The sequence below is a fragment of the Aethalodelphis obliquidens genome, unplaced genomic scaffold (assembly GCF_003676395.1).
Source record: "Aethalodelphis obliquidens isolate GAN/ISIS:26980383/991018 unplaced genomic scaffold, ASM367639v1 scaffold42, whole genome shotgun sequence".
Classification (NCBI taxonomy): domain Eukaryota; kingdom Metazoa; phylum Chordata; class Mammalia; order Artiodactyla; family Delphinidae; genus Aethalodelphis; species Aethalodelphis obliquidens.
Genome location: NW_020837986.1, coordinates 16479108 through 16491504, shown reverse-complemented (window position 1 = coordinate 16491504; position 12397 = coordinate 16479108). Strand labels below are relative to the sequence as shown.

Genomic DNA, 12397 nt, shown 5'->3' with positions numbered 1-12397 from the left:
TTACTTCTTTGAGTTCTTTTCAAACCACCTTAATCCTCCTTTATTTAATTCCACGTGTTTTGGTAAAGGTCTCTTTGAGAAGAGAATACTTTTCTGATGCCTATTCCTATTCTAACTGAAAGTATTAAAAAATTTTAACCAACTATGGCAGGACTTGGACTATATTTTCTGGTTCCTTCTATCCTCAAGAATTGCTTTTGATTAAATTAACAGCTTCTATGTTCTGTGCTGTTTGACTGTCTCAACTATATAGATCTTGAATCCATGTAAGAGTACTTGATGCTGAGGCCTGCTTCTTTCAGAGTTGTTTAGTTTGGCTTCTGGCACAAAACTGGTCTGAGGTGCTGCCTTTAACTTAACCACTAGGGTTTTGCTGAGCAGGGGCAAACCGTTGGGACTCATATGTTCCCCGTAGTACAGTACAGCTGATCAAAGCCTTTTTTGCCTTGCAGGAATCGATAGCAGGTACAATGAAGGCTGCAGAGAGCTGGCAAATTATCTTCTGTTTGGTTTGTACAATCAGAATACCAGTGATTTTGAGAAAACAGGGTTTTCTGAAGAGGTTCTAGATGGTAAGTATATATTGGTGAACTCTGTGTGAGAGAGGAGTAAGTGATATAGTACTTTGGATTCTTATTTCATGGACTTTTTATGGAAAAATATCAAATTTAAAATAGCCTGAAGATCCAGTATATTTTTGCTTTTTTTATTAATGAAAAACGACATTTCTTCTTTGCTGATATGTTAAGTAATATGCTCTGTAGGTTACCTGCTGGATTATAAGAGACTAGTGACAAGTAGTTTTCAGAGTATGTTTACTAGATCAATTGGTTTTAGAGGAAAAAAGTAAACATTAATATTTGGCTTTATATCTTCTTGGCAAGGTACTAGTTTTCCTCTGAATTTTCCATTGCCTCTACATGCTGGGAGGTTCATATTATGTGCCATTGTCCTATGAAAGCACTCTCAGCTGTGATTCAAGGATAAGCCTGCAGGCTACTCCTGCAAGGAGGACTTCATGTGGATCTTCAGCTTAGGAACAAAGGCTCTTTGTCCTGCTCTGTCTTTGGGAATTGTTTTCTGTGAGCTGTAATTTATGACGATGCCTGTGACTACAATGCAGACTTTCTGCTTACATTCCCCTTTCCTTGGCTCTGAGACACTCACCCTGTGTTCATGCTGCTATGGGGTGATGCCCAGGAGCTATCTCTGATATCACATACTTAGCATTATGACTTGTCTGCCAGATGGATCAGGAGACACAGGAATAGACAAGTCAAAATGGATGAGAGACAGCTCTTGTGAAGCAGCTGGGGGACGTGTGAAAGCAAACATCTGATGTTGAAATAATCTTGCTGTGGATCTAGTACAGTGGTTCTCAACTGGGGGCAGTTTTATCCCCCAGGGGACATTTGGCAATATCTGAAGACATTTTTGATTGTCACAACTGGGCAGAGTGGATAGAGGCCAGAGATGCTGCTAAACATCCTACAATGCATACACAGGACAGCTCCCCACAACAAAGAATGATCTGGTCTAAACTGTCAGTAGTGCTGAAGGTGAAGAACCCTGGCCTAGTGTATGTGAAAATTCTTCTGTAGTAAAGTCCTTAATAGTATCTATCCTTATAGATTGGTGAAAGATTTTCTTTTTATTAGGAAGTACAGAAAGCAGGGTGAAATTATTCCTTCTGTTAATTTTTTTTCAATTCAAATTTAGTTTCAGATTTTGATTTAAAAAAATGCTTTCTTAGACTGTAAAACATACTGGTTTGGAAAGAATTCATCTTGGCAGCTCATTTAGACAGTTACAAAAAGGCAGATACTTGTATCAACCACACATTTCACTGCAGTCAAGGTTGCTAAGGACATTGCAGTACTGAAATTAAGGAAGTAGTTTAAATCCTCAGAGGTGTTCCTTTTTGCTTATCTTTATCCTGTCACCTAGCACAATGAGTGCTTATAAAGTGAGCGTTTTCTTCCAAATTAATAAATTCATTTTTTAAATCCAAGTAACTAGAAAGCTGAGTTCACCAGATTTATCTTCTACATTACAGTCCCTAATTATCTGAGAGAAGAAGAGGCAAACACAAAGGATTTATTTTAAAAAGAAACTTTTAAAATAGTTTACGTGCTCTATGCTTTCTTCTTTTACCTGACTGTGTACTCTGTTAAAATTTATTTGTAGTGATGACATCAGTCTTGTGAGATCCTGAGCATGCTTCATTAGGTTTAGTAGCTGCTGCATTATTTCTTTTATTGGATCCTAATTCTTCGAAGTATGTTACACATTAGTACAGAGTACAGTCTATACAGGAAGCCCTCCGTGACATCAAACTCTCACTATTGAGCAGGTGACCTACAGGAGATTCAGGGTGGGTCTCCCAGCAGAATGAGACGGGGCTTCTTTCCCATCCCTTGCTACCTTTTAACTCTAGCACTTAGCTGAGAGTCAGCAGTGAAGAGCCTGCTCCATACTGTGTTGCCTAGAATACCTAGGGTCTGACCAGGTGTGGAGCTCAGAGTGGCTTAAAAGGCCACCATCATGGAGCTTTATTTCATGGGGCCACCCAGCTGTGCAGACAGCTGAGATCAGTATTCACTGGGCTTATGTTTTTGTAGATTATGGTCCATCACACTGTGTTACTGTGTTGGCATTGCCCTAAACCTGCTGCCTTAGTTGCTTCCTGCCCCCATGCTCCTCTCTCACTTCCAGCCATCTCCTCTAGCCCCTTCCCTAGTGTCATCTTGTTAGAAAGAGGCCTAATGACTTTGGTTTCTGAGGAGCCGTAGAATGGAGCCTCTGCTTTTCTTCTGGAAGTGTGACTGCTTTCTTTCTCAGTGTTCAAACTGTTTTAATATTCCTGCCCCGTTCCATGGCTTGTTTGTTAGTTTACTTGGTTTTATTTGCACCTTTGGGATTGCTTTATTTATTTGACCCAGCAGCATCGATGGTTATTCCCTAAATCTGTGAGCTGCTGATCACTTGCCTCTACTTCCTTCCTCCCAGCCTTTCCTGTGTACAGAGTTTACATCTGTATACAATAACCCTTCCCAGGTTGCAAGGCAAAGGGTATCCTCGGGCCCACGATTTGCCTTGAGCCAGATGAGCCAGCAGCCAAGAGCTTTATACACTGATGTCTGCAGGAGAACCAGTCACTGGCCATATTTGGTGCTGTTTTCCTGCCTCAGTGGCTTTTACCTGTAGAGTTTCCAATTGCTATCTATCTCCACAGTGAAGTACACAGTTGAGTTTGGTACAACAAATTTTGCTGTGTTGAACTTTGTGAAACACCCTGAAGGCTGTTCTTTTGACTTTTCTACCACAACCAGAGGGCCACAGTAGTGGAAGCATAGCATGGGGATGAGGAAATGCTTGCTGTCCACACTTGAGTGTTCTATAGTCACTTTGAAGCACATTGCCTAATTAAAGAATTTTCGGTTTAGAGTTTTGTTACATTGTTTCTGTAGTTTTAATGGTTTTACTGATTATGTGGGCAGAAGATGTGTAAAGGAAATGCCTTTGACAATCTTGTGTTTTAATTTTGTTTTTCTTACAGATGTGATTATATTGATTAAATCAGATAGTGTCCATCTGTACTGTAATCCTATAAATTATCGCTATCTTTTACCCTATGTGGCACATTGGAGAAATCTGCATTTCCACTGCATGACCGAAAATGAGGTGAGGAGAAACGATAAAATAGGCGCTTAGAGACACTCTGAGGATATTCGTTCAGGAAAATGTATTGATAGAATGGGAACAGGAGGTCCTTAAAGAAATCAAATTGGGGAGTTCCCTGGTGGTCCAGTGGTTAGGACTCCAAGCTTCCACTGCAGGGGGCATGGATTTGATCCCTGGTTGTGGAACTAAGATCCCGCATGCCGTGCAACATGGCCCCCACAAAAAATAAAAATTTGTGAAATGTGGTTACACAAAAAAAGGTTATTTTTTTTAGTGGAACTTTTCATATTTCATTATGAGGCTACCCTAGCAATAAATTATATGCCTGAAAGAGACAAAAAGGACTATTAAAATTGGGACCTAATAATGGGCTTGTGAACCTGCCTTCCTACCCTGCTTCTTTATCCCCGGCCTGGGTCCATTCTCTCGGGCCTAGGAACTGCCCCAGGAGAATTTGATAAGCTCTGTGACATTTCCATGTTTGGATTTCTTGGTATTTGTTTCTATTTCCCTTTAGACCCTTTTCAAAGATTTGGCTAGAAATCAAATTGGGACTTAGGATTTAGGATTTCATGGAAATTGTGACCCAGTGTAGGTCCAGAACGTTTCTTGCCATATGAGCATTTGGGGGACTTCTGAGGACAAGTTTTATCTCTTGCATTTAGGTCTCTGATCCATTTTGAGTTGATTTTTGTGTGTGGTGTAAGGTAAGGGAACACTGAAAGTTGCCTTTAAAAATACCCTCTTGGGCTTCCCTGGTGGCGCAGTGGTTGGCAGTCCGCCTGCCGATGCAGGGGACGTGGGTTCGTGCCCCGGTTCGGGAGGATCCCGCGTGCCGCGGAGCGGCTGGGCCCGTGAGCCATGGCCGCTGGGCCTGCGTGTCCGGAGGCTGTGCTCCGCAACGGGAGAGGCCACAGCAGTGAGAGGCCTGCGTACCGAAAAAAAGAAAAAAACCCTCTTGATGGGAATTCCCTAGCGTTCCAGTGGTTAGGACTCTGTGCTTTTACTGCCAAGGAATGGGTTCAGTCCCTAGTCAGGGAACTAAGATCCCGCAAGCCACGCAATGCGGCCAAGCAAAACAAAACAAAACAAAAACAAACAAAAAAACCCTCTTGGGACATTTGGGACAACTAATAAAAATGCACAGAAAATATGGGATTTTGTATGATGTCTCATTAGAGCCTGTTCCCTTTCTATTTCCTTCTTTAGTATGAAGATGAGGAAGCTGCAGAAGAATTTAAAATTGCCAGTTTTGTGGACATGGTTCGAGACTGTAGTAGAATTGGCATTCCTTACAGCTCCCAAGGTGCGTATCTGACAGTCAGTCATTTTAGAACCTTGCTGGGATGGTGTGTGAATCGAATGTCCTTACTTCTCCTTTCAGTGGAGGCATTCAGCTGGGAAACCTGTTGATCTGTTTTCACTAAAGGCAGAGAGGATCAAGCAGAATGAAATTTGGGAACTTTCCTATGCAAGCTTGTATTCGTAACTGAAGGTTCTGCAGCAACACAGCATGCTACCAGCAGCAGTCAGAAGAACTGATAAGGGATTTACCATAGTTGCCATCTATGCTATACCACTTATTATACTTGAAGTGTAGATGTGGGGCCTCTTGCTAATAAGAAATAGTAATTTGGGTAGCTGTTAAAAATATGCTGACAGTGAGACTCAAAAATAATGTGTAGGGGACTTCCCTGGTGGTCCAGTGGTTAAGACTCTGTGCTTCCAGTGCAGGGGCACGGGTTCGATCCCTGGTCTGGGAACTAAGATCCCACGTGCCAACACGGCATGGCCGAAAAAAAAACGTGTGAAAACAGAGGGAAAAAATGAACAAGCTTAGCAGTGCTTGTATCTTATTTATAAAAAAAAAAAAAAAAAAAAAAAAACTTTGCACATAGAAGCTTGTTGTTATAAGAAAAGAAAAATTTTGATTTGGTATTTTTCCCTTGAGGAAGTTGGTTAGCTGTGTTTCTTAAGGGAAAGGAGCCAAGTTTTAATAAATTTGTCTATTAATAAATATATCCACTTAGTGATACAAGTCAGATGTAGTAGGCCACTATTTATTTATTTACTTAGTTAGGAAACCAGAATATGAAAAAATACTGTAGAGAAATCTGAATTTTTGTAACTTGTTTGTGTATCTGTTTCAGTTTTATTTTGCTTGATGAGGCTGTGGTGAACTTGTGAGAAATGATGTCTAATGACCACATTAGATCAGGTTTAGACTGCTATATCTAGGACGGTATTTGATACATGTTGTACTTGATTCCTCTAGGTCACTTGCAGATATTTGATATGTTTGTAGTGGAGAAATGGCCAATTGTACAGGCCTTTGCACTTGAGGGCATTGGAGGGGATGGATTTTTTACCATGAAATACGAGGTATGTATGAAAAGCAGTGTGCCTGGTTTTTGTCTACCACTGGGCTGTTTTTATGAAGGCCCACAATGTAGGTGTATAACACTCTGAAAAGCTGGCAGTGACTCCAAAGGGCATGGAGCAAGTTAAAAGACTTGAAATGGAAAATAGTTGCTATTTAAGGCTAGTCCCCAAACTGAGCTCCTGTGCCCTTTATTCTTGGAGTTCCTCTCTGTCCTCCTTCCTCTCCTTTCCCCATTCTAAGTTCACTGTAGCACCCTAGGCTGACTCCTATGTCACCCATATTTGTCACACCCACTCACCCATTCACCCACCCCTGATCTCTGGATTAGAAGCTCCTTGAGAACAAAAGCATTCTTGTTGTTTGTAGCTCAGAAGTTCGTATAATTTAACTGTTCAAGAGCAATGAAAGGAGCAATGAGAATTTTGTATAAGTACTGTGTAGTAGAGGAATAAAAGGGTTAGATTTTATGGTAAGAACAGTATCTTTTATTTCAGTATTCTTTGCATCTAGATGACAAATAAATATTTGTTAAGTGAATTAATGAATGAGACTGGGAGAGGTGATCATCCAGGGTACATATTAGGGAGGATGACCTGGTATCCACCTGCCTCCATAGGATCCACACTGAAATGACCTGCCCCCAGTACAGGAAACCAGGGAGAGGGAACATTGACATGCTAGAAATGGGGACATACTCTTAGGGATAGAAGTAAGTGAGACCTTTGGAAGCAAGACCCAGGGCTAAGTCCTACCCCCTTCTGAGAAGTAGCAGTGTCCCTAAGAAATGTTCGGAGGCTCACCTGGCAAACCCTGTAATGTAGAGGAACGTGGGCTGTAGGGATGAAGAGACACACACCACATCAGCCCTACTCTTCTTGCTCCAAACCAGTTTTCTCACATTGACCACAGGTAGCAGAACATCAACAAGGCTGTGGGAGCTGCCCCTGATAGCACCTAATGCCCTCTAATTTAGAAGAAGAGGGGCTTGAAAGGAGGCAAGCCATAGGAGGTAGAGAGGAAGCTTAAAATTTTTAGTGATAATGATAATGTTTATTTTTAATTAATTGTATAAACTAGGCATTTATACTGTCTCGTATACTCCAGGCACTGTTCTAAGCATTTTGCATGAATTAACTTTAATTCTTACAATAACCCTCTGAAGTAGGTACTATTACCATCCCTGTTTTATGGAAAGTTTAAATGAATTTCTCAAAGTCACAGAGCTAGTAGCCTGTGAGTGGCAGGGCTAGGGCCCAGTCAAGAGAGTCTGGCTTCAGAGCCTGTGCTCCTAACCCCTGGACTGCCGCTAGATTAGAATTAGAAAGCAGTGCACTAGGAGGCTATACAATTCATGCAGCTCAAATGGGGCAGACCTCTGGCTTCTGCCTTAAGGTGCATCATACCATGAAGTCAAATCCAGGCAATGTAGATTTTTCCTGTAGGGTGGTGTTTTTAGGGGATGGGATGGGCAGTGAGGAGGAAACAACACACATCATATTGTAAGAGTTATTACTATAAGTCTTCTCTCAAGATCCCTTTCTTCAGATCCTGCCCTTCTCTGTAGCCACTAATTTTCATTCTCTCAGATACTTTCCTTTCGTCTCCATCTCATTTCCCTTGACCTCACTTCTCTTCCTTACCCTGTCCTTCCTGGTCGTTTAAGGTATGGAGTAGTTTGGCCTACTGATTAGCTCTGCCATTATACTGTACTTCTCTCTGATTCACATATTAAAGGCCTGATAACTGCCTGAGCCAGAAAAGTTCTTGCCTTCTTTGAAAGCTAGGAGGAGAACTACGGATACTTACAACTTAATTTTTCAAACTACTTTTTTATTACATGCTCATACCCAGAAGAAAATCCTTAATTCAGAGGATGTTTTCATCCCTGATGTGGTAGGTGCCAGCATGAGAAAGGAAGCCAGACCCACATAGCATTTACTTGGTATTTAGGCTGAGCCAAACTAAGTTATGGATATAGGGAACTCTTTCTTCCTGGAAGCAGTACAGGGAAGTTCCTCTGCTAGGGCTTTCCCTGCCTCCAACTTCCTTCTTACTCTCCAGCTGCTGGAACTGTATGACCTGGTAATGTAAATTTACATTAACTAGCTCCCCAAGGGGAGGATTCTAAAATAATCCTCTGAATAATGAGAATAACTACAGAGTAAACATTCATTCACCTTTTTATGGACAAACATAAGATTTTTGCACTGAAAAGTAGGATAAACCCTATGAAAAAATTCAAAAGGTAAGAAAGAGACCATAGCATAGTAGATGCAGGGATAGATTGGCATGCTTTTAAAAAATATTTTCTCCAGGAAATAAAATAAAAATTGAGAAAAATATCTCTTTGTACTTTTTAAGAATGCAGTTTGTAAAAAGAGAAATGAGATAGGTAGAGCAAGCAGAATTAAAAAGGGAGGTGGATGACATGAGGAAATATTGTTATGTCTCCAAATTCATTAGTAGAATTAAGATTTGAATTTCAAAATAGAAATCAGGGAGATTGGCCAAATGGCAGAGTAGAAAGACCCTGAGCCCACCTTCTGTCACAAGCACACCAAAATCAGAATTATTTGCAGAGCAACCATCGATGAAAAAAGACCACAACCTACCAGAAAGACCTTCTACAACTAAAGACATAAGGAACGAACCACAACAAGACAGGTAGGAAGGGCAGACTTGCAATATAGTCAGGTCCTTTTCCCCCAGGTGGGTGACCCACAACTGGAGGATAATTACATTGCAGAGGTTCTCCCACAGCAGTGAGAGTTCTGAGCCCCACATCAGGCTCCCCAGCCTGAGGGCCCTGCACTGGGAAACTGAGCTCCCAGAGCATTTGACTTTTAAGGCCAGCAGGGCTTAATATCAGGAGTCCTACAGGACTGGGGGAAACAGAGACTTCATTCTTAAAGGGCGTGCACAAAATATCACACGCCCTGGGACTCAGGGCGAAAGCAGTAATTTGATAGGACCCCGGGCCAGGCTTACCTGCTGGTCTTGGGGAGTCTCCCAGAGAGGCAAGAGGCAACTGCAGCTCACCCTGGGGACATAGACGCTGATGGCAGCCATTCCTTGGGAGCTCCCTTCTATCACGTGGACATTGATGCTAGTGGTCGCCATTGTGGAATCCTCCCTCTAGCTCATTAGCACCAAGACCTGGCTTCAGTAGCCTGTAGGGGCCAGTGCTGGGATGCCTCAGGCCAAACTAACTAGGCAGGGGAACAGCCCCACCCATCAGCAGGCTGGCTGCCTGAAGACTTCCTGAACCCACAGCTGCCTTTAGACATGGCCCTGCCCACCAGAGGCTCAGGACCCAGCTCCACCTACCTGTGGGAAGGCACCAGTCCCAGAATCCTCTGGGCCCCAGCCCTGCCCTCCCAGAAGCCTGCTGCGGCCTTTGGACCAGTCTCACCAACCAAGGGGCAGACACTAGCTGCAAGAAAACCAGACTCCCACAGCCTGTGAATCCAGCCTGCCCAAAGCAGGCCAGACCCTGCCCTGAGACCACTTTGGCCCTGGCCCCCTGCCCACTAGCAGCCAAATACAAGCTTCAGGACACCCTGGACCCCAAACCCAACTGTGTCAGGACACACACACACACACACACACACACACACCAGTGATCTGACACCAGCTCTGGGATCCCTAGGCCTAGAAACCAGACTCCAAGACCCAGGTCTGCCTGCCAGTAGTCTGGTACTAACTCCAGGACCTGGCTTCACCCACCAGTGGACAGGCAACAACCCTGGAGTCTTCTGGGGCTCCCTGAGGTTTTCCAGCCCCACCAACCAGCAGCCAGCAGCCTCTGCACAAGGCAGGGCCTGGCAACCAACTGGACCAGGCGCCAACAAAGCCTACCACATCACGCAAATAGCCCTCTACAAAAGAAGGACCCACACAGCCCTCATGGGAGAACCCCTAGAGCATATAGCTTGGGTGACAAGGGGGGGTGCACTGCCGGGATGCATAGGATGTCTCCTACAGAAGACCACTTCTCCAAAGTTGGGAAACATAATTAACCTACCAGATAAATAAAAATCCAAACAGCAACTTAGACAAAATGAGGGGACAGAGGAACATGTTCCAGTCAAGGGAATTAGAGAAAACCCCAGAAGATGAATTAAGTGAAAAAGGCAATCTTCCCAAGAAAGAGTGCAGGGTGGTGATCATAAAGATGATCAAAGAATGTGGGTGGGGCTTCCCTGGTGGCTCAGTGGTTAAGAATCCTCCTGCCAATGCAGGGGACACGGGTTCGATCCCCGGTCCAGGAAGATCCCATATGCTGCGGAGCATCTAAGCCCATGGGCCACAGCTACTGAGCCTGTGCTCTAGAGCCCGCGAGCCACAACTACTGAAGCCCGCGTGCCACAACTGCTGAAGCCCACGCACCTAGAGCCCATGCTCCTCAACAAGAGAAGCCACCACAATGAGAAGCCTGCGCACCGCAACGAAGAGTAGCCCCCACTCGCCACAACTAAAGAAAGCCCATGTGCGGCAACGAAGACCCAACACAACCAAAAAAATAAATTAAAAAAAAAAAGAATGTGGGTGAAGAATGGATGCACAGAGCGAGAAATTAGAAGTTTTTAACAAAGAGTTTGAAAATATAAAGAACAGCTAGAGATGAAGAATACAGTAACGGAAATGAAAAATACATTAGAAGGAATCATCAGTATATTAAATGATACAGAAGAATGAATCAGTGAGCTGGAAGACAAAGTAGTGGAAATCACTGATGCTGAACAGAAAAAAGAATGAAATGAGGACAGTGTAAGAGACCTCTGGGACAACATCAAGCGCACTAATATTTGCATTATAGGGGTCTTAGAAGGAGAAGAGAGAAAGGTGCTAAGAACATACTTGAAGACATAATAGCTGAAAACTTCCCTAACCTGGAATAGGTTACAGTTATTCACATCCAGGAAATGCAGAGTCCCATACAGGATTAACCCAAAGAGGAACACACCAAGACACGTTATAATTAAAATGGCAAAAATTAAAGAGAGAATATTAAAAGAGGCAAGACAAAAGGAACAAATAACATACAAGGGAACTCCCATAAGGCTGTGAGCTGATTTTTCAGCAGAAACTCTGCAGGCCAGAAGGGAGTACCATGATAAATTTAAAGTGACAAAAGGGAAAAACCTACAAGCACAAATGCACTACTCAGTAAGGCTTTCATGCATATTTGTTGATGAGAGCAAAAGCTTTATAGACAAGCAAAAGCTGAAAGAGTTCACCACCAAACCAGCTTTATAACCAATGTTAAAGGAACTTCTCTAGGTGAAAAAGAAAAGGCCACAACTAGAAACATGAAAATTATGAAATGAAAAAGCTCATCAGTAAGGAGAACATACAGTAAAGATAGGAAATCATCCATGCACAAACCTAGTAGAAAGGTGAAAAGGCAAAAGTAGTAAAATCCACAATATCCACAAATATACACAATAAGCACTTAAGGGATACACAGAAGAATTAGATGTAAAATGTGGTGGTGTTTTGCCGAAAGCCTGCTTTCTGTTTTAAGGTTTGTTGGATTCGCTGGCAAAATAACCACTTGTTTCACACAAATAAACAGCTTTAATCCTTTAATGAAAGATGATTTAGCTTAATTTTAATATACAATCATTAGAAGGAAAGGAATAAGAATATTAGAGAAACATAACACGGTATATATACATCACGGAATTGGGCCAACGCCTACTTCCAGATCCAAACAGCAGCTGGGAAGTCCTGAGTAACACCAGTCTGGAGCCCCAGTTGGGAAGGGTCCTGGGCGGTGCCTCCACCCCATGGGTGAGACTTCAGATCAGAGTTCCAGGGGCTTCCATTTGTAATTCCAGGCCACAAACTGATATCAGTTTGCATGCCAAAATGCAGCTCTGGATTTACTTTAGCAATGCTGTTTGTTTCACCATGTGGGTCACAAGATTTTCCAGACCCCAGGGGACTGGCCAGGTCTCCGGGGCTCAAGAAATTCCAAGACCCACTCCCTTTCTTATTGTGAGTGCTGCTTGCCTTGCTAGCAGCATTGTTAGGTGTGCAAGCAAGCGTGCAGTCCAGGCTGGGTCACGGGTCAGTCAGAGGCCTGCTTCTGCATCTGAAGCCTGAACAAGACTACTTTATTAATTTTCCCAACAGATATCAAAAACAGTCATAGTGAGGGGAGGAGAGTACAAACTGTGGGATTGTTAAAATGCATTTGAAATTAAGAGATCAACAACTTTAAACAATCAAGTATGTATATAGATTGCTATATAAAAACCTCATGGTAACCACAAACCAAAAGACTGTAATAGATGTACACAAAAAAGAAAAATCCAAACAAAA

The 12397-nt window shown here is 42.9% G+C and overlaps 1 protein-coding gene across 4 annotated transcripts in view; it reads left to right on the top strand.

Annotated features, from left to right (window-relative positions):
* The window catches only part of DNAAF9 (dynein axonemal assembly factor 9), a 149837-nt gene that overhangs the window by 29405 nt on the left and 108035 nt on the right, over positions 1-12397 (top strand). For all 4 annotated transcript variants that reach the window (XM_027078796.1, XM_027078798.1, XM_027078797.1 and 1 more), the window contains exons 3-6: positions 453-572; positions 3560-3684; positions 4894-4990; positions 5960-6066. In XM_027078796.1, the coding sequence (XP_026934597.1) occupies positions 453-572; positions 3560-3684; positions 4894-4990; positions 5960-6066 (449 nt within the window). The remainder of the gene's footprint in view (positions 1-452; positions 573-3559; positions 3685-4893; positions 4991-5959; positions 6067-12397) is intronic.